The 20,509-nt window shown below is 52.3% G+C and overlaps 1 protein-coding gene across 2 annotated transcripts in view; it reads left to right on the forward strand.

The window, feature by feature from the left end:
* The first annotated feature begins 627 nt into the window (after positions 1–627).
* ADRB2 (adrenoceptor beta 2) overlaps positions 628–20,509 on the forward strand; it is a 33,995-nt gene continuing 14,113 nt past the window's right edge. The window contains exons 1-2 of one of the 2 annotated variants that reach the window (XM_061372823.1): positions 628–1,958; positions 8,583–9,304. In XM_061372823.1, the coding sequence (XP_061228807.1) occupies positions 785–1,958; positions 8,583–8,812 (1,404 nt within the window). In that variant the 5' untranslated portion in view covers positions 628–784 and the 3' untranslated portion in view covers positions 8,813–9,304. Of the gene's footprint in view, positions 1,959–8,582; positions 9,305–20,509 lie in introns of those variants that run through there. The other variant, XM_061372824.1, reaches the window with a different exon arrangement.

Below are 20,509 nucleotides of genomic sequence, written 5' to 3' on the forward strand. Positions count from 1 at the left end.
TGGTTTGAGTTGGAAAGAACCAGTTCCAACCCCCTGCCACGGGCAGGGACACCTTCCACCAGAGCAGGCTGCTCCAAGCTCCATCCAGCCTGGCCTTGAGCACTGCCAGGGATGGGGCAGCCACAGCTTCTCTGGGCACCCTGTGCCAGCGCCTCAGCACCCTTACAGGGAAGAACTTCTGCCCAAGAGCTCATCTAAATCTACCCTGTTTAAGTTTGAATCCATTACCCCTTGTCCTATCACTACAGTCCCTAACGAAGGGTTCCTCTCTGGCATCAGTGTCACTGGTGAGGATGGGGCTCTCTGGAAAGGTCAGCACCTGGGTCCTGAGGATCTCCTTAGTGCCGGGTGCGGGGCAGGGAGCACACGGGGTGCGGGACTGCGAGACACGGGGACACCCCGGCGCTGGGGGACACGCGTGGGGCGGGGTGCAGAGGGCTACGGAGAGGGGGGTGCGAGGTGCGCGCGGGGCGCGGCGCGGGCCGCCATTGGCTGTGTGGCGGTGATGTCACGGCGGGTGTCGCTATAAGCTCTGCGGCGCCTAACGGGCTGGGGGAGTCCGGCGGGCGGGCGGGCGCGCTGCCGCCGCCGCGACGGGACGGGACGCGCACGAACAGTGGGGGAGCGGAGCGGTCCCAGGCACGCTCGGCGGCAGCACCCCCGTGCCCAGCCCGCCCCGCACCTGCCGTCCCCTATGCGCGGCGTCCAGCGCGGCGCTGCCGCGGAGCAGCTCTAGGGCAAAGGCGAGCCCCCGCCGCCTGCCTGAGGGGTTCGCTGCGGGGCCATGGGGGTGGCAGGCACCGAGCTGCCCGGCGGCAACGTGAGCGCGAACCAGAGCGCCGCCGACCCCACGCTGTCGCGGGACGTGTGGATGGTGGGCATGGGGATCCTCATGTCGGTGATCGTGCTGGCCATCGTCTTCGGGAACGTGCTGGTGATCACCGCCATCGCCCGGTTCCAGCGCTTGCAGACTGTCACCAACTACTTCATCACCTCGCTGGCTTGCGCCGACCTGGTGATGGGGCTGGCCGTGGTGCCCTTCGGCGCCTGCCACATCATCATGGAGATGTGGAAGTTTGGGAACTTCTGGTGTGAGTTCTGGACCTCCTTGGACGTTCTCTGTGTCACAGCCAGCATTGAGACTCTCTGTGTCATTGCCGTGGACCGGTACTTTGCTATCACCTCCCCTTTCAAGTATCAGAGCCTGCTGACCAAGAGCAAGGCACGTGTGGTCATCCTTGTGGTGTGGGTGGTCTCTGCCCTCACCTCCTTCTTGCCCATCCAAATGCATTGGTACCGGGCAGACCGTGACGAGGCCATCCTGTGCTACGAGAAGGACACGTGTTGTGACTTCTTCACCAACCAAGCCTATGCCATTGCCTCCTCCATCATCTCCTTCTACCTGCCGCTCGTGGTCATGGTATTCGTGTACGCCAGAGTCTTCCAGGTGGCCAAGAAGCAGTTGCAGAAGATAGACAGGAGCGAGGGAAGGTTTCACACCCAGAACAAGGAGCAGGAGCAGAAAGGGGGAGCTGGGCACCGCCGTTCCTCCAAGTTTTTCTTAAAGGAGCACAAGGCTCTGAAGACCCTGGGCATCATCATGGGCACCTTCACTCTGTGCTGGCTGCCCTTCTTCATCGTCAACATCGTGCACGTCATCCAGGACGATATCATACCCAAGTACGTGTATATCCTCTTGAACTGGTTGGGTTATGTCAACTCTGCCTTCAACCCGCTGATCTACTGCCGGAGCCCGGACTTCAGGTATGCCTTCCAGGAGCTCCTGTGCCTCCGCAGGTCCGCCCTGAAGATGTATGCCAACGGCTACTCCAACAGCAACGGCAAGAGCGACTACAACGAGGAGGACAACGGCTACCCCTTGACATCGGATAGAGCCTGCGAGCTGCTGTGCGAGGAGGGCTCCTTCCCGCACCCCGAGGAGTATTTGCACTGCAAAGGTACCGTGCGGAGCGGATGGAGGCTGGGGCGGGGGGGGGGGGGGGAGCATGGAGGTGCCGGTAGCTGAGGCTGTGCAGAAAGCTCGTCCCCGGACGAACTTCCTGGCAGTGGCCGGTCTTGAACTTGACCTTAGTGTAGGGGCCGGTGGCGGGCGCAGGGCCCGGCTGCACGCCCCGCTCGGAGGCAGCGGAGTCGGGTCCCCTGCCGGAGCCTTCCCGGTTCCCTGCTATAACCCAGGAACGCCTCCCCGGGCAGAAGGGCAGCCTCGGGCGGTGGTGCCGGTGTTCGGCCCAGGGGCAGCGCGGAGATAGCACTCGGTGACATCCCCCCCCCCCCCGAGAAGGGATGCTGTGGGACTCGGTGGGGCTGTGTCCGATCCACTGCAGTTGCAGTCGGTGGGGCAGTTTAAACAACACCCAGAAAGAGGGAATGCTTTCCTTGCCAAGTGCTGTAGAACTTTCAGCTGAAATAATAATAATAGAAATAAATGGACCGTTTTCCCAGAATGTGGTAGTGTGACTGTGGGACTCAGGAATGTGACGCTGGGAAGGAGGTCGGGTGAAATGCTGCTAACAAACCATTCTTTCGTTGAGGCTCCAACCAAAGCTTTTAAACTGCCCGGTTTGTTTAAGTACAAGTCTCCAATGACAGCGAGCCCGATGAGGTGGGAAGGGAGGAGGTGGGACGGGAGGAGCGTTTGTTTTCCGAGGCTGGCAGCGCAGCTCCGGCCGGGGGTCGGTCGGTTTGAGGAAGGTTCCCCCTGCGCAGGCTTTGCTGTTTGCTCCCGGGCTGGCGGCGGGCGCCCAGGGCTGTCAGCAGGGAGACACGGGCGGGCAGGTGCCGAGCGGCACCGGAGGGTACGGCAGTGGCGGCGGGGACAGTGACCCTGCACGGCAGTGGCGCTGCTGCCATGGGGTTGTCCTCTCGGAGTCCCTGGCTGGAGGGAAGCAGCGATCGGAGCGAAGGGAATGGAGCTTCCCCCTTCCCTGCAGCCAAGGCTGCCATGTGAAAGGCTGGACCCGAGGGCCGAGAGAGTGTGCTAGTGCGGGGTCTTCTCAGAAACACCCGGGAGCGGTGGGGAGAAACGGTGCTCACGGGATATACAGGGCCGTGGTGTCCCGCAGAGGGATGGATGCTCAGGCACCGCTTGTATGAGCATCCCCTCCACGTCCCCCTTTCCTCCCGCATTCCCACGCACTTGCTCTGCGGGGGGCTTGGGGGGGGTGGGGTGTCCGTTCTTGCGTTGCTGCTGGGGCCGTGCTGTAGTCGGTATGCGATGTCTGGGGGTCTCCGAGTCCTCGGGGAAGAGCTGGCTTTGTAAATGCGGTGGGGTGAGCCGAGTCCCCAGAGGGGTCCCCTCGCTGCAGGCGGCAGAGGGGTTTTGGGGCAGCGCTGCAAGGAAGCAGCAGGCACAGTCCTGAGGAGACCAGAAGCTGAGGGGGGAGGAATGGAGAAGGGATTCTGGCTGCCGACACCTCTTTGCAGTTGCCACCGCGTGGCCCAGGCTCTCCCGGCTGTTCTGAGAAGGGCTTGCCCCAAGCGGTGATGCTGAAAGGGGCCGCCCCAGGGAGGGCTGGAGGGGAGCCCCCCCGGAATGGCAATGTGTGTGGGGGGTGTTGCTGCTGGTCTCTGCTGCGGCTGCTGCAAGGTGCAGGGCAGTGACAAACTCCTCGGGCTCCCACACTCCTCATAGTAAAACCCCACCTGGCTTTTGTGTGGCTGGGCTCTGGAAACTGCTTGTGCTCCCTTCCTTTTTTATCCCAAAGAGGTCCTGATCGTGTCTGGAAAGAGTGCTGTGACGGAGGAACAGCCGTAAGAGCCCTCTCCTCCTCTAGCCCTGTGATGGGTGCTGGCTCAGCCCTGCTTTCCTTTCCAGCTCAGCACTAGAGCAGGGACTGTGCCTGAGAGCCCTTCCTTCCTGCCTCTTGCTGCTTCTGATGCCCTCATCTTCTGCCTTGGTGGGGTTGTTGGCAGTGCCCGAAGTCCTCTGAGTGTGAGCCGCAGGGCAGAGGAGGGTGTGATGCCATGGTGTGGTGTGCGAGGCCCCAGGTCAGCAAGAACATGTGCTCCTCAGATAAACATTAACAGGCTGTTGGAGCATGGGGGACGCAGCACAGGACCAGACCTGCAGTCAGGTGCTGTTTGCTTCCTACTGCACAAGGACTGGAATGCTGTGTGTGCTGTGCTGGAGGTACACTGAGATGCACTTTAGCTTAGAAAGGGCCATGAGTCATGTAGTGTTCAGGGGGAAGTAAAAATTCACCTCTTGATTGTAGTGATCGATATCTCCTCCGTTTTTAACCTCACCACTTGCTGTCAGTCACTTGCTGTGTTTTGCAGCACCCAGAGGCAGGTAGCAAGGGCACAGAGGGAATGGGTGTCCCACAGTGACAGCTCATGACTGAGGGGTCACACCAGCCTCCAGCAGGTTCAGCAGCCAAACTCTCCTGATAGACTGCGGCACAAAGAAATCCAGTGTCCACATTTCAGTTGCTGTCTGTGTTTTTACTGTTACTAATTATTTGCATTTCAGCAGCATATGTTTTGGACCAGGACTTGTCCAAATAATTGCTCTATTTGCTTGGCTGGCTGTGTTCCTGCTTCAGATGTTGTGGCTGTACATAGCCAAAGCTGAGAGATGAGCAAGTGTCTTAATTGCAGAACCTCTGCAGCATCCAGAGTACATGGATGTGGCAGGGACAGGAGACACTGGGCTGTTGGCACTGGGCAGCTGACCTCGGTAGTGCCATGCTCAGCTGCGCTGTTAGGAAACCTTGGGCTTGCAATGAATTCTGAGTATTGAAGAGCTGATTTCTTTCCTCTATGGCAGTATTAGTAAAACGAAATAAGAGCTGCATGGTTCTGGGTGCAGAGGGAATGGAAAGGGGGTAATATTGAGGGAAAAAGCTGAACTTGACAAACCTTTCCTATTCCATGGTTGAAAAAGAAAAGCTGTGTAAGGAATCCTTTGGCCTGTTTACACATTTGATAGTAAAAGGATAGTTTTATAGGCATCAAAAAAAAATGGAGCACTGAAGTCAGGACAACAGCTGCTTGAATTGATTTAGCATATTTAGGATTTTACCTGAGCAGATGGTTGGCTCAGGTTAAATGTATCTGATAAAACACACAGCAGTGACTTAATTTGAGGAGAATCATTGTGACCAAATGCCAAATTCTTATGGCAAACTGAGCTGGCTACCTGCCCTGCTGCTGGTTTGTACCTTACACCACTGCCACAAAGGTGAACGGAGCATGGGTTATGATCCAGTCTGGTGTCAATGTGTACAAGTAACTGGAGCTCTGCGGTACATACCCTGCTTTTAGCCACTTTGGCCAAACAGATTGTTATTGTTTTTAAAGTCAAGAGGAGCGTCACAAATGCAGCATTTGTGTTGTTACAAAATACTGACCTCACCGTGTCCTGCTTGTGATTCAGGCAGCTGTAGCTTTCACATCAGGGGCTGCCTTTGCTTTGTCCTCCAAACAGGCAGAGTACCGAGAGCTGCTGAGTTATGTTGGTCCTCCTCTTCCTGGGAGCATTCCTGGGGAGCTTCTGCTTTCTGGGAAGCCAGGCCTTGAAATATAACCTGCCTCTTGCTCTGGCATTGGGGAGGTGCGGGAGTGCAAGTGGAGCTGGCAGAGGGAGCAGGGTCTGGAGGCAAACCCCCCCCGGGAGCACAACTTCAGCACATCTTCAGGACTGGCCATTCCCAAAGCACCTCATATCCCAAACTGCTCAGCAATTCATCATGTGCAGCACTGCACATCACTGCATATCCCACTGCCGGGGGGTGTTGGGGTCTGCCTGCCCCAGCCTCACCGGTGAAGCCAGGTCCATGCCTGTGGCCTCCCCTGTGGTTCAGGTGAGGGGGAGACCCTGCTGACAGGGGACACTGCTGAGGCAGGGGGTACAGCGGGTACAGTGGAGAGGGATGGAAGAGACTTAAGTTACCAAATGTACCCAAGTGCTCAAAAATAGGCCAGGGTTTAGTAGTGCAGGAAAAGAGCCTGGCTTCTCTTGAAAGGGAGCAGATATGTGAGCAGGCACACAGCGTGCTCTTCAGCTCTCCCACGTCACAGCCACTGAGCTTTTCAAAGGGCTTATTTATGTATTTACTTACTATAAGGGATGTGTTTTTGCCGTAGAGGGGAGGGTATTGACAGCACTGTCCAGGAGTAAATATCAGGCTGCAATCTGTCTCCCAGCATCTCGTGCCCTTGTGGTATGTACTCTTAGAATCATTTAGGTTGGAAAAGACCTTTAAGATCGTCAAGTCCAACTGCTAACCCAATGCTGTTAAGTCCATCACTAAATCATGCCTCCAAGTGCCTCATCTACATGACTTTTAAATACCTGCAGGGCTGGTGACTGCACCACTTCCCTGGGCAGCCCATTCCAGTGTTTGACAGCTCTCTTGGTGAAGAAATTTTTCCTAATATCAAATCTAAACCCTCTCTGGCACATCTTGAGTTCATTTCCTCTTGTTCTATCACTTGTTACTTGGGAGGAGAGACAGACTCCCAGTTTGCTACAGCCTCCTTTCAGGTAGTTGTAGAGAGCAATGAGGTCCCCCCTGAGCCTCCTTTTCTCCAGGCTAATACCCTCTCCCCCCCAAGTCCCTCAGCTGTTCCTCATCAGACTTGTGCTCCAGACCCTTCCGCAGCTTTGTTGCCCTTCTCTGGACCCACTCCAGCACCTCAGTGTCTTACCTGTAGTCATGGGCCCAAAACTGAACACAGATTTTGAGATGTAGCCTCACCAGTGCCAAGCACAGGGGGATAGCCACTTCCTTAGCCCTGCTGGCCACCTTATTGCTGATATAGGCCAGGATGCTGTTGGTCTTCTTGGCCAGCTTGGCACAAGCTGCTCATATTCACCCAGGTGTCAACCAGCATTCCCAGGTCCTTTTCCAACAGGCAGCCTTCCAGCCACTCTTCCCCAAATCCGTAACGTTGCATGGGGTTGCTATGACCCAAAGGCAGGACATGGCACTGAGCCTTGTTGAACCTCATACCAATGGCCTTGACCCTCTGAGACTGACAAGCTTGCAGTTCCCTGGATCCTTCTTCCAGCCCTTCTTGTAGATGGGCATTACATTTGCTAATTGCCAGTCAGCTCAGTCAGCTGGAACCTCCCCAGTTAGCCAGGACTGATGATGAATGATGGAAAGTGGCTCGATGAGTCCCTCAGTCCCCTTGGGTGAATCCCATCCAGCCCCAGAGACTTGTGTGTTTGTCTGGTGTAGCAGCTGGCCACTGATTATTTCCCCTTGGGTTATGGGGACTTCTTTCTGCTCCTTGTCCCTGCCTTACAGCTTAGGGGCTGGGTATCCCAAGAACAACTGTTCTTGCTATTGAAGACTGAGGCAAAGAAAACATTAAGCATCTAGATGAAGTTCTTACTGGGCTTTGGCCCTTCTGATTTTCCCTCTTCAAAACCTCATGACATCCTTGCAGTTCTCCTGAGTTGCCTGCCCCTTGTTCCAAAGATCCTAAACTCTCCTTTTCTCCCTCAGTTCCAGCCACCATGTCTCTGTTCATCAAAGCCAGTCTTCTTCCCTGATGCTCATCTTTCAGCACATGGGGACGGCTGCTCCTGTGCCTTTAATTGCAGGGTTCCAGCTGCCAGGAGTATCAAACACCAGCACTGGCCAAGGGAAGGGTTTTGTCCCCTCCCTTTGCCTGTCCTCTGCCTCCGAGGGTTTGTTTTCACTGGTATGATGAATCCGTTTCCCAAGGAGATGGGTTTATGAGCACGTTCATTCCTCTGGCAGGAGGGAGGAGGATGGCCGGGCTCGCACGTTCCCTGCTCTGCTTTCTGTTCAGTAGATAGCAAGTGCCACCCTTCCAAAAGCAGCAGGGAAGGAAAGGTTTCCTGGGTGACCATGGCAGTGCCTGGCTGTGTCCCTGGGATGGAAGGGGGAGCAGGGAAGGTGCCTGCTGCTCCTCTCACCAGCATCACCCCAGTCTTCCCCCTCCCCAGCTGCCTCTGTGAAAGCATCCAGCCCTGGTAGAGCACCTCATACCCTGGCTGATCTGCAGCTTTCGATATCATCTAAGAGCAGTATCGGTGCTTGCACTTGGGGTTTGCAATGTGTGTGGTACCCAGAGTGGTTCTTGAGGTTCAGATGAGCAAGGGCAGTTTCAAAAAGCCCCTGTGGCCTTGGGTGTTATTCTCAGCAGAGAGGTGCTGTGACCCCAGGCCCCCCAAGATGAGTGGTTTGCAAGGATTAAGGTTCCTTTCATTGCTGTTTTTACACTTGTGCTTGGCTTCTCAGGCCCACAAGTAGAACCGCAGCCACTCTTTCCCATCTCCTCCCTGTGCCACAAAGTCTCTTGATGTGAAAGCTTGTCTCTTTCTGAGACTTCAACCCAGCTACCTGAACACTTCTTCCCCTTGTCATTCTTTATTGGAGCTGTTTTGAAAGCAGGCATCAGCCATAACCTTTCTACCTAGGGGCACAGAGAACATTTTGCAATGAACACACATCCCGGGTTGTGAGGACACCGTCATTTGGCAGCTGGGGCAGCTGCACCCTTGTATCAAACACGTTCCTGTGGGGTGATCAGCTGCGTGGGGCGCTCATGGGAACCTGTTGGTGCTGCTTGTCCCACTGCAGGGTACTGCACCAGTATTTCACCCATCACTGCCTCCTGGGGAATGCACTATGGCTGTTCCTCAAGCTGCCACTGGTGGTATGTGGTACATACCTGTGGTACAAGTGCTCTCTTTTGCACCCTTGGCCAAAGGACCGAGGTTTGTCTTTGCCTGACACAGAACAAAGTACATCCAGCTTGGCCGGGTGCACAGATGCTTCCCCAGGGCTTTAGTGACACAGCCTGGGTCTAGAGAGAGCAGCGCACGCTGGAAGCTGGAGTTCACACAGATCTGGGAAGGAGGTTATCTCTCCTGATAAGTGCTGTAAGAGCAGGACACAATGCTCATTCCCCTGGATTTGGCAGTGTGTATGTGCTGGAATTGCTGTGTGTGTGAGTGCTGAATCAAACAGTATTTGAGGTGGTATTGAGCCCTTACAATCTTTGTAATGAAAAAAGCACATTTGATGCTTCTCCACCCATTCAATTTCACTTTTTCTCCTGTTTTCTTACCCTCCCAATGGCAGGAGCATACAACAGAATTCCAGTGCAATATTGCCAGCTCCAGTGAGAGTGGGCTGGGAAATACTTACTTGTTTACTGTCCTTGGTAAGGTCATTTCTGCACAAGTGCCTATATATTTAGGTATTGTATGTATCTATATCTCCATTATCTGTATACAGCACCATACAGATCTGTGTATAAACAGGGAAATTTGAAGATGTTTTGTTGTGCTAGATAGATGCACAGATGAATATCCCTAAGTTCAAAAGTTCGAGTGTTTATTGCAGGCCCTATTGACTGCCATTGGGTTAAATAAAGAGTATTTATGGTATGTTTGCAGTCAGGTGTCCTTGCTGAAAGCTGTTTGCTGGCTGTATTTCCACCATACTGTCAAAGATTCTTCCAGTGAATCCTTCAGGGATCATTAAAGAAAGTCATCACCTGAACAGTGCTGGTGCGGAGGCACACACAGTGGATGAGGATTCCCTTCATTTATCCAGTGATCTGAGCCCTGGAAGTGATGATCAGGATGTGGATGCTCAGCACCTCGCTGTAAAACGGCTTCTCTTGGTTTTCACCACTTATGCCAGGGTTTGTAGACAAAGTGGTTTTTAAACATCCACCTGCTTTTATGCTTGTTTGGACTTCAAACAGTGGCAGACTTGGATTGCTCCTGCACTGCTGCTCCAGAGCAGGGCTGCACAGAAGCATGGACCAGTACAACTGTGGGCTTTAATCCTCTGTTGCTGGTCTCCGGTGCCAGTGTTCCCTGGGACTGGGAGGAAACACAGATGTCTGGTACAGAGATTGTTGGGATGGGAAACATGAAACACTGCACAATGGGTGCAGGGCTGGTCTGCAAAGCCCGGTGCTGTCAGTGCTCTGTACTGTTCAAGAAGCAAGCCACAGCACTGGCATTGCAACAGAAAGGAGTGAATGATGACTCTGCTCCCTCTCAGCTTTCGAAGCAAGGTCTTACCTTGCTCAGAATGAGCCCCACACTGCAGGACTCCTGCACCCTGTGCTGTAGCTTCTCCAGCTGCTGGTTTGGAGCTTGGGCTGAAAGCAGGCATGAACTGCCCTGCAGGAACAGGGGTATAGCAGGAGCACAATGGGGTAGGTCACTGCTGTCTGTCCCAGGTTGCTTTATGTCCTAGTTAGGATTATAAAAGCTTCTGGGGGGTGTCTTCGGAAAAGTATCCTAGTCTCTTGCCTAGTTCTCTGTTACCTGTTGCCCAGCCTGGTTGTCCTGGAGCATCTCTTACTGCTCCAGGTGGGGCTGAAGAAAGAGCATGGTTAATGTAAAGTAGGATCCCAGCCCAGCGTGTTGCAATGACAAGTATTTTGCATTCTTTATGCCACTTAAGACCATGATGAAAGTCTTGGCAGCAGAGGCCAGTGTGTGCCCGGCATGTTTCGAAGCTTCTCCTTTCCAGAAGCAGCAGCAGGGAGTCCCTGTGCAGCTTGGACAGGGAGGGATTACCCCAGGCACTTCCAAAACACAGCAGATGCCCAAATTACAGTAATTTATAGGTTTGTAACTTTGTGCTTTCAAGGGATAGAGAGCCCCAGCTAGAAACACAAGCCATGGCTGACTGAAGCGGTCCTGATGAAGGAATACATCAGACCTTCAGCAACTTTGTGGGGACCCTCAGCTGCCATCCAGATCCCCTATCCCTGTTTTAAAACAGGACTGGAGAACATTTCACATCCCACCTTGGAAAGGTGCTTGGTTCTCAAAGATGCTTAGAGCCCAGTCCCTGCTTCCCAGCACATTTGTGGCTCTGATGCTCCCAGCACCCTCTCCTGGCTCTGGTCCTCCAGTCATGCAAAGGAAAGGCATTAGGAAACAGCAGTGGCCGCTGCCAGAGCTATCTGCGGTCTCACAAACGACTTCACTGCAGGCGTAGGCACCGGAGCAGTGGCAAGAAGATACCTGACCGCCAGCTGTAGAGACAGTCTGAGCACAGCTCCCCACTCTCACCACCTCCTCAGCAGCTCGGGAGGGTTCTGGCTCCACCACTGAGCTCCACAGCCCCAGCCCAGTCCTGAGAAATGCATAAACAGCAAACGGCCTCTGGGGAGCCCCTGCCAAGTCCTTGCTCCCTCATGTAAATATTGTTTCCTCTTAAGTGTATGTGAGTGTGAAAAATGGTCCCTTAATCTTTTTCCTCCCCAGCTGAAGGAAATGCTTGTTCATCCCTGGATGGGGCTGCCCTCATCTTGAGATTCTTCAGCCACCAGCCCAAGCAAGAGCCACACTGCTGAAAGTATTTCGTATCACCCCCAAAGCCATGCTGCTCTTCCTGCCTCCCGAGCTCACTGGCATCAGGTCAAATGGTGCTTACCGCAGTGGATGCGTCAGGACATTACATTCCTTAGTGACTGTTGGATGGAGGTCCTGTGGGCTACAGTTTGGTTAGGCAACATTGAAGAAGCCTTCAAAAACAGTGTAAAATATCCATAGGGTTGTGGGGTCCCTGCTCCAAAGCTTGAAATTCCCATCCTATTGTGTTGGACTAGTGTCTGGAAATGTGGGGCAGTTTTTTCTGAGGAAAACTGGAGCAGAAGCCCTCGATGCCTGTCATTGGGAACAAAGGGCTCAGTGGGGAGATAGGCTGGTAGAGAAAGGAAGGTAGAGAAAGGAAGTGTCTGCATGTGGCAGGGGCATTGGAAAACCTGATGTATCTATGCGCACACAGGGGAGTAGGAGTGGAGGAGATGCTCTGGTACCTGTTCACTGGGGAATCTGTTCTCAAAGTCGGGTGTTTCATTACTGTCCATTCACCTCACCTGGTGTGTCCTGCTTGGGAATGGGTGGGATCAGGTACAGGCTGCCACCCCTCTCTTCCAGCTGAGGTCTCATGAAAATAGGAAGACATTGCTGTTGGTTTCAGAGAGGGAGTGTGTCAGCACAGTGGGCAGCCTCTCACAAGGGAACGATGCTGAGATAAATCCGCATCAGCCTGGACTGTAGGTCTTGTGTGAAACCTCACCATAACCTGGATATTGCTGTGATACTCTGCCTTGACGTGAGTCTGGCTGAGCATGGGACCTTCTTTATAGAGACAAGTTAAGGTCAAACGCTGGAGTGCAGAGCTGCTGAGTGAGTGGGAAGGGCTGTACAAATGGCTTTGTAGCTAAAGAAGACGAAACAAACGGTTCTCTTATGCTTGGATAAGAAGCACCTTTGCATCAGCCCAGCAATTTGATATGGAGAGACGTTGACTTTCTAGGCTGGGTTTCAGGATGGTCTTCCAGGGGGATTTGCTGGGCCCCGCAGTGCCTTTCCTGCCCCTGCACCATGCCTTGTGAGGCTCTGTTTAAGTTAGCCTGGTTCAAGCAGGACCTCTTTCCGCTCTGCTTGCTCTATGTGAAAGGAAGACCTGTGTGATTAAGCCATCAGTCACAGATTTTTCCATTGGGATGTGTGTCTTCCCATTCCTGTGCTTTTACTGAGCTGGACTGCAGCGCCATGGACAGTGGTGTAAGCTGGAAGATGATGTGTGAAATTGGTTGTGATGGGGAGTCAGTCAGCACTCTGCATGATCTTGAAAACCAGTCTGTAGCTGTCACAGAGATCTTTGGTGTGGAAGGTGGGAGGGAAAGAGAGATGCTTGCATGGTTGGGCTGGAGGGGTAGGTGCTGCTCCACCTTTCACCAGCCCTTTGAAGTGCTGTAGCTCAGAGATACCCTTCCCATGTCTTCTCCTGGCAAGCACACGTTGTCCTCTGCTTTTCAGCTTCGTGACAGTGGAGTAATTTGTGAGCTTGCTAGGGTTTTGCACAATTGTTATCACACTCCCTGCCATAGGAGATGGAGCCCTGAGCAACATCAGTGGTGGTGGCAGTGGCTATGGAGAGGCAATGAAGGCAAGTCCCACCCAAACCCAGAGATCCTGCTGTATCCAGCTGGGATGCAACTGTAAAGAGTGCAAGTATATAGCGTTACAGGATAGGGTAGTGAGGAAGGCACTGGTCCGGAGTTGGCAATCCACACATACTGGAGGTGATTCGTATCACTTCAGCACAGCAGCTGAGGCAACAGGGAGGCTGTAGGGGGAATACCCATGGGATGAAAAAGTGAGAGCAGAGCCACAGAAAGATCCTTGTGACTCAGAACAAGAAGGCCATTCCTCACCAACTGCATAGCACGATTTGTTCATCTTATTGAAGATCCGGCTGTGTGCTTCCCCATCCCTCTGGGGCTCCCTGCTGCAGAGAAACACCCTTCTTAAAAGGGGATCCTCAGGGTACCTATTTATAGCGTGGAAACTGCTCCAGGGGAGTCACCCAGCCTTGTTCATCCCCCTTGCCCACCCGCAGAGTGAGGTACAGCCTGCTCCCCCCGCGGCCCCAGCCCCTCCTTCAGGGGGTGCAGCTGACATTTGCTAGCAGACTGTACGGGACGGTTGTGGACACCTCTCCCTGGCACGGGAGGTGATGACACCATGGCTGCCACCAAGCAGGAGGAGGCAGGGAGAGGGGCAGGGTGCCGGCTGCCCCTCCGTTGGCACTGCAGGGCAGTCAAGTGATGGGAGGAGAGGGGTGCGTGCTGTTCCCAGAAAGGAAAGGTCAGGGCACAGCGCTGTGGCAGCAGGGATGGGACCAGGGGGCTGTGATTTCGAGGCATGACTTGTGGATGGTGGCCAGGAGAGATAGAAAGGGGGAAAGGATTGCTAAAGTGAAGCATGGGGCTCTGCCCAAGTGCTGGCTAGGGGCACGATGAGCTCTCCCTACTAAGGCCCCCTGGACCATAGAGGGATGCTAAGAAGGGGTGCTGGCATTGCACTGGCTCAGGTTTGGTCTCAGGCTGGGCTGGTTCCAACCCTCCCTGCTGAGGACAAGCCACTTGGACTCACTTGTTTGGCTGCAGGATAGGATTTCAGTTTGCTCCAGTGACATGGCAGAGCTTTGGGGATTTTACTTGCTGATATGATTTGCAAAGCTAATGGCTGATAACAAAGTCAGAGTGATTTTGGGATGTTTTTCTTCTCTGCTTAAGAATTCTCTTTAACACACAAAACTCAGGCAGGGAAAGATAGTGATAAAACCAGATGGAGCCAACTCTTACAGCATAGGTTTGGATAACTGGAGCTTTCTGAGGGCCTGTGTCTGTAAGGAGGCTTTCATTAACTCTGCCATTAAAGTCATAAAGGCAGTACAGACTGGTGATGAAAAGAGAAGGACTTTAAGGAGAACGGTTGAAAGGACACATGGAGGTAACCAAAGAACAGAGGCGAAATGAAATACACCCCAAGGAGAGTGTGGAAAATGACAAAGAAACAAATGAGATGAGAAATCAGTCCCAAGAGTGACAATGAGTCAAGCAACAGTAGGAAACTCGGGTTGGAAAGCAAGAGGCTGAATGCCATGGGACAGGAAGGAGAAGGTAGAAAGGGACTGCAGAAGGAGAAGAAACAGGGCTGGAGAATGCCATGACAGCAGGATTTGCATTTCAGTGCAGGCAGTTGGCTGGTGCCTCTTCCCTCCTATGTTAGAATTTTCCTTGTCTGCTTTCAGCCACTATGGGTTTGATTTAGTGGATTGAAGCTGCAGGATGGACAGCTTGTCAGTGATAGGCTGAGAAAGTTGGGGCTGTTCAGCGTGGAGAAGAGAAGGCTGCGTGGAGACCTCAGAGCAGCCTTCCAGTATCTGAAGGGGGCCTATAGGGATGCTGGGGATGGACTCTTCATTAGGGACTGTAGTGATAGGACAAGGGGTAACGGGTTCAAAATTAAACAGGGGAAGTTTAGATTGGATTTAAGGCAGAAGTTCTTTACTGTTAAGGTGGTGAGGCACTGCAATGGGCTGCCCAGGGAGGTTGTGAATGCTCCATCCCTGGCAGTGTTCAAGGCCAGGTTGGACAGAGCCTTGGGTGTGATGGTTTAGTGTGAAGTGTCCCTGCCCATGGCAGGGGATTGGAACTGGATGATCTTAAGGTCCTTTCCAACCCTAACTATTCTATGATTCTATGATACATACTTGCCAGGGAGCAAGGATGGCCGTTAGCAAGGCAATGCATGCACAGTGTGTTCCCAGAGCCGGGGGAGTTGTCCGAGGCGAGTGGCCAGTCTGATTTATGCTCCTAGGGCCAGGAGGGTGAATGTTGGGTTATTTTTAAAGACAGCCTCCTCTGCCTTATGCTGTGCTCCCTCCTGCACTGGGTTTCCAGTTTCAGGAAGAGCAGGGGACAAACAACCCCAACCAAATAAAAACATTCTGCTTTTACCCATAAACAGCATCAAAGCTTTTTGTCTCCAATCATTCTCTTCCCTCTTGCCTGACAGAGGCAGTGCTGGGAGCCCTGGCCTTGCAAGCCGGTACCTCATGAGGGTGGCCTGAGCAGGGAGCAGGCAAGCTGTGGGTCAGGTCCTGGCACAAGGCAGTGGGATGATGTTTAAACACAAATGACCCGAGCGGTAAAGCACGTAGCTTTAGTTTAGACCTCACCAGGCTGAGCCATGCAGTAGGACCAGTGCTAAGGAACTGGTGCCAAACTGGAGCTGGAGTGTTTCCACCCAAAGCAGAACAAGCACCCAATTCACTGAGAGGGCTAGTGAGAGATAAAGGGAGGTGTTGAGCACTCAGAGGGAAGGCAGGCTGTTTGACAGGCTCTCCTTTCCCTTGTCTCCAATGCCATGTGCAGGGATCGGTTTCTCCTGGGGATGGGAGATGCTGAGGAATAACTGGCTCACTGCAAGCAACTGGTATGCAAGGAAAAGCAATGTGCATCTGCAAACTGCAAGTAAGGATTTAAGTGGCCCAAGTTATGTGTTCAAACACAGTGAGCACAACCCTGTCCCTGCCAATGATCGAATAAATCAGCTGGGACAGGGCATTAAGACCAAATGTAAGGATGTGGAGGTGATTTTCACTGGAGATGGGTGAAAAAGTGACAGCTGATCCTCCTGTCCAGTAAAAATCCAACAAATCCTGGCCCCGGGCATCCAGCCTGGGTGTCACCGTCTCACTGTGCCATTCTCAGGGCCAGGGGTCAGAAGACAGCAGTATGAACCCAGTCTCTAGTGATGTCCCATCCTACCCCAACACTGGAGAAGGCACAGAGCAGGTCACACCTCTGCTGTGCTGCTCAGGTATTTTCCCCTACCAGCCAAATCTTTCAGCAGGCTCATTACAGCAGCTTTATGGCTCCTTCGTACTGCTGGAGTGGGAAGAAAACCCAGGGATTTTGTGGTGGGAGGAAACTCCCACTGCAAACCTGAGATGCTCCATAAGCAGCTGGATTGTTTCTGTCTTCAGTGCTTATTTTGCTTCAGCATAGGAAAAGTGCCACATCTTGGCTGACAGGGCACTGCAGAGCAGTCCCACACCATGGTGGTGTCTGTGCATAGTGAGAGCCGGAGCAGGGATGTCCCTGGTGGTGTGCTCCTGATTCCAGCATTGCCCGCAGGACCAGACTGTCCTGTGCCTTGGTTTTGGATGCAGGTGTCCCTTCTCTGTGCTGAATGTTACCATCTTGATCCCAATATTTCTCTCTCTCATCTTCTCTTCCAGCCAGTACATGTGATGATAGACATGAGGTGGCCTAAATCTGACTTTGGGTTACCTAACCAAGAGCTCCAATGGATGGGATGAAATGCTTGTAAGCATCCCCAGAGCACTACAAATCAAATGGCCTGAAAAAAGAGTCCCTACCAAACGCATTGCTTTCTGAATAGAAGACATAGCTGGGGTGAGCAGCATCTTGATTTGGAAACCGGGCCAGACATGCTAGTGTAGTGCCTGCTTGTTCTGTGGCTGCTGCTAGCTGTGGTTTTCAAGTTCTGATGTCCAGGAGTGCTGAAAGAATCCATGGTGTCTTAAAAAAGCCATTTTAAAATGTGTCTTCTATTAGAGACCTCCACCTGCAGATGGAGGTGCCCAGAGAAAACTGGTGATGGACAACAGATGAAGAAATCCTGGTATCCATTTCCAAAATCATACCGTCTACCTTAATGTACCATCTTTATTTGCCTTATTTTCCATCCCTCCCCTTTCCCTGGTTGTTTCCTGAAGCATCTTTTTCCTCCTCTTCCTTGTAGAAGACTCAAAGACAAGCTCGTGCATTTGGAAAGTCCCTTTCCAATCCTTGACGCAGGGCAGGATTGGGTAAAGCAGTAACTCCCAATTTCCTCTGAGCCCCCCGGTTCCTTCCCAAGTGGTTGAAGCTCCTTGTGGAGCGATGATGGCCTCAAAACAAACAGCAAGCTCAGCCCGCTTCCTTCTGGGAGGCTGCTCTGCAGCGTGCCAAGGCAGGACTGGGAGGGTGTGGAGCAGGCGTTCCTGTCATTGGGCAGCCACGCGTGCCTTTGCAGTGAGTGTGGCTGACAGGTATGGAGACAAACCGGGACAGCCGTCTGCCTGCCCCAGCACAGCGATGGCCTTGGTGATAAGAGGGAGATGCAGCCGCAAGGTTCAAGTGGGGAGACAGGGTTTTCCCAGAGGAGAGCCACGGGAAGGGGTTGGGTACCTGTGTGGCATCGGGAATGCTGCCTGGGCTTTGGCATCAGCATCGCTCCTACAGGTTTTGCTGCTCTTAGTTTGGCTTTATTCTTTATTTGTCATGGGGTGTCTCTACAGCAGCTGTGGTCTGGAAGGGACAGGTCAGTGTAGCTCACCTCTCTTGGTATGTCCATCGTGTGCACTTGTCAACAGTGAAGGGGCTGCTATTTGCAGTGCCTGCAGTAACACGAGTGCGTGCCATGTGGCTAGTGTCAATGTTGCTTTGCTAAGATGGTTTTACCATGAGCAGCCCCAGAGGACGTGTGGAGGAGCCCGTAGCTACACCCTTCCCCAGGGAAGGTGGGAGCCCAGCAGGAATGGAACCAGGCAGGACCCTGGCTGTATTAGGGGTGTAAACCTATCCATGGCCCAGAGCTGGAGCAGTCCTGCTGTGAAAGGCATCCTTGGAGTAACATGGAGATGCCCCCAGTCTCCACTGTCCATAGCTGTCCCTGAAAAGCAGTCTGGGTTATATTGCCACTGGGCAGAGATTGTGCTGTTACTGAAATACGTGTGACTCAGTAGTGCCAAAATGTTTGTTCAGGCTTTGTACATAACTGCAAGACCTCAATCCTCTCTGATGCACAAAGGCTTTTATGTGGGGTGCTTGTTGGGTTGCAGGAACAAATATAGCATGAAAGTGTCACCCTGTTCCACAGCTACAAAAATCTATGATGCAGGACCCAGATTAGAAACCAAGAGCGCTAGGCTCTATGCTCTTCTGCAGTGACTCGTCTCACACCAGTGTCCCGGTGCACTTGCCTGCAGATGGAGCATGCCAGGCACACGGTGCATGGAAGGGCAGTGTCTGCAAGTGGTGTCCAAAAGTTTGGAGAGAAGATGCTTCATATCTGCCAGATACTGTCGTTTCTTGGCTTCCACGGCAAGAGTCTGAACCTCAGCCCGATCCAGATTCACTTAATGATGAAACCCTTTTCTTCTTTTGCCAGTTTACCTAGAGTGCAGTGAGGATGTATGTAAGACAGCTACCATTAGGTCATTGAGCCTTACCACTGAGAGAGTGAGAATGGAGCTAGATCCCCAAAGGATGAGACACAACCCTTTGCATCAAGAGGGCAACATTTGCTAACAGCGTTAGAAAACCATTCTGTGTTATATCTTTGAATTGTACAATCAACTAGCTTGGAAAAAACCTGTAAGATCATCAAGTCCAAGTTATATTAGTTAGACTTGAGTGATCCTGTTTAATTTGAAAGTGACTGCATCCCCTGTGAATGAGATATTCCCCATTTTCCTTAACCCTAAGTACGAGTTAAATTTCCTTCCTTCAGCTGATGACAAAAAAGTTGGTTTTGCAGAGAACTTTCTTCCTTTCTCTTTGCTTCTTGCATGATTCACCCAGAGACCCCACGTTCCTGTGTCAGGGGATACAAGAAGTCAGACTAAGGAGGCAGTTCCATCACTAACATCAATGCAAACTGGGCCAGAGAAGTCTGCCATGCTAATGGATATGTTTCTGTACACATGCTAATTATAGCATCACCAAAGCCAGGTCCAAGCTATGGCTTTGCCTGAGGAAATCCCCTGTGATTTTAGCTACGAGTTCCAATTACAAGTAAATGACTAATAGAAACTAGACCTGTTAGGTCATCCTGTGCATTTCTGAAGGACTCCTCCACTATAATATAAACACAAGGATGGGTATATTGTGCTCAGAAGTCACTCAAAAAGTTTTTCATGCTGTGTTTGTCCTGTGCAGGACAAAGGGGTTCCTTTTCCCTGGACAGAAGAGTCCCAGAGGTACACCTTTTCCTATGCCCGTGTCTCCCCTGGTTTACCTCTTTTCTCCCAGCAGTTCTGTTTGGATCCTCCTTCCTGAGCTCCCTGTTCAAGGAGCACAGCAGAGGCTCTCTCACATCCCATGCCTGTGCCATGCTTCTCACCATACACATCCTCATACCCAGCTACAGCTCCTACAAAGGATGGTGATGCAAATAACAACCACTTTATTGTTAATTATAGAGTTAATTTAGAGATGAGCGGCTGAGTGATTAAAGTGCTGGCTGGACTGGTTTTTGAGGCGAGAATAATAGAGCCGAGGATATGCATGCATCTATCCCTGCTCCATGTTTTGTCTTCCTTACATGGAAGTTGTTAACATTTGACTTCCAGTAATTTATGAAAAGCTCAGTTATGATTTCCACATGGACTCCCTCTGGATGGATTTCCATGCCACAGAAACCACTCTTTCATTGCACATCACTGGTTCTTTACTGGCCATTTTAGCACGCAGTTGGAAACTCCTATGATCCTGAGCCCTGCTCTATCCTCTCACTGTCACAGTGAGCCCTTGTGTCCCAGGGTCCAGTGTGGAGGAATCAGGCAGTTTTACAGAGCTGATTATCACTCTATAAGAAGTTGGAGGCTTTCAGATTTCAATACTGTTATAACTATGCAACTGATTTAAAATACAATAAACCTGAAAGCCCTTCCATATCAGACCGTCAGAGGGCTGTAGATGAGCTGCTCCAGCCTTTTGTAAATACCAGGGCTGTGATTCCTGCAGAAGCCTCAGGACTATCCATTTTTTGATGTGGCTTCAGGCTTTGGCTTCACAGCACAGCCTGTAATTGCTGCAGGGTCATGATGCTGTGAGGTAAGATTTGGGCCTTCCTAAAGAGCAGGAAAATTGCAGTGAATCAGTCACTGAAATGAGAACCTGATGTCCCTTTAACATTCTGCCCCTGCTGTTCCTGCATGTTCCTGGAAAGGTTTTGCTGGGCTCTCCTTTAGTTAACTTCTGCAAGGGCTGTCTCACTTCAACCCCTCTCTGGAGGCCAGGAGGACAGGTCTTGCTCTTGTGTTGTGTGCGGCTGATTTGCACTCGGAAGGGTGGGCTGGGCAATCCCAGCCTGCCTGGCTGCAAACTCAGCTGAAGACAGGAGTATCTGCTGCTGACCTAGGGCAAGTGCAGGGGCACT

This window comes from Neopsephotus bourkii, unplaced genomic scaffold (assembly GCF_033783945.1).
Source record: "Neopsephotus bourkii isolate Nb327-2 ecotype Australia unplaced genomic scaffold, CSIRO-AGI_Nbou_v1 NB_1622, whole genome shotgun sequence".
Classification (NCBI taxonomy): Eukaryota; Metazoa; Chordata; class Aves; order Psittaciformes; family Psittacidae; genus Neopsephotus; species Neopsephotus bourkii.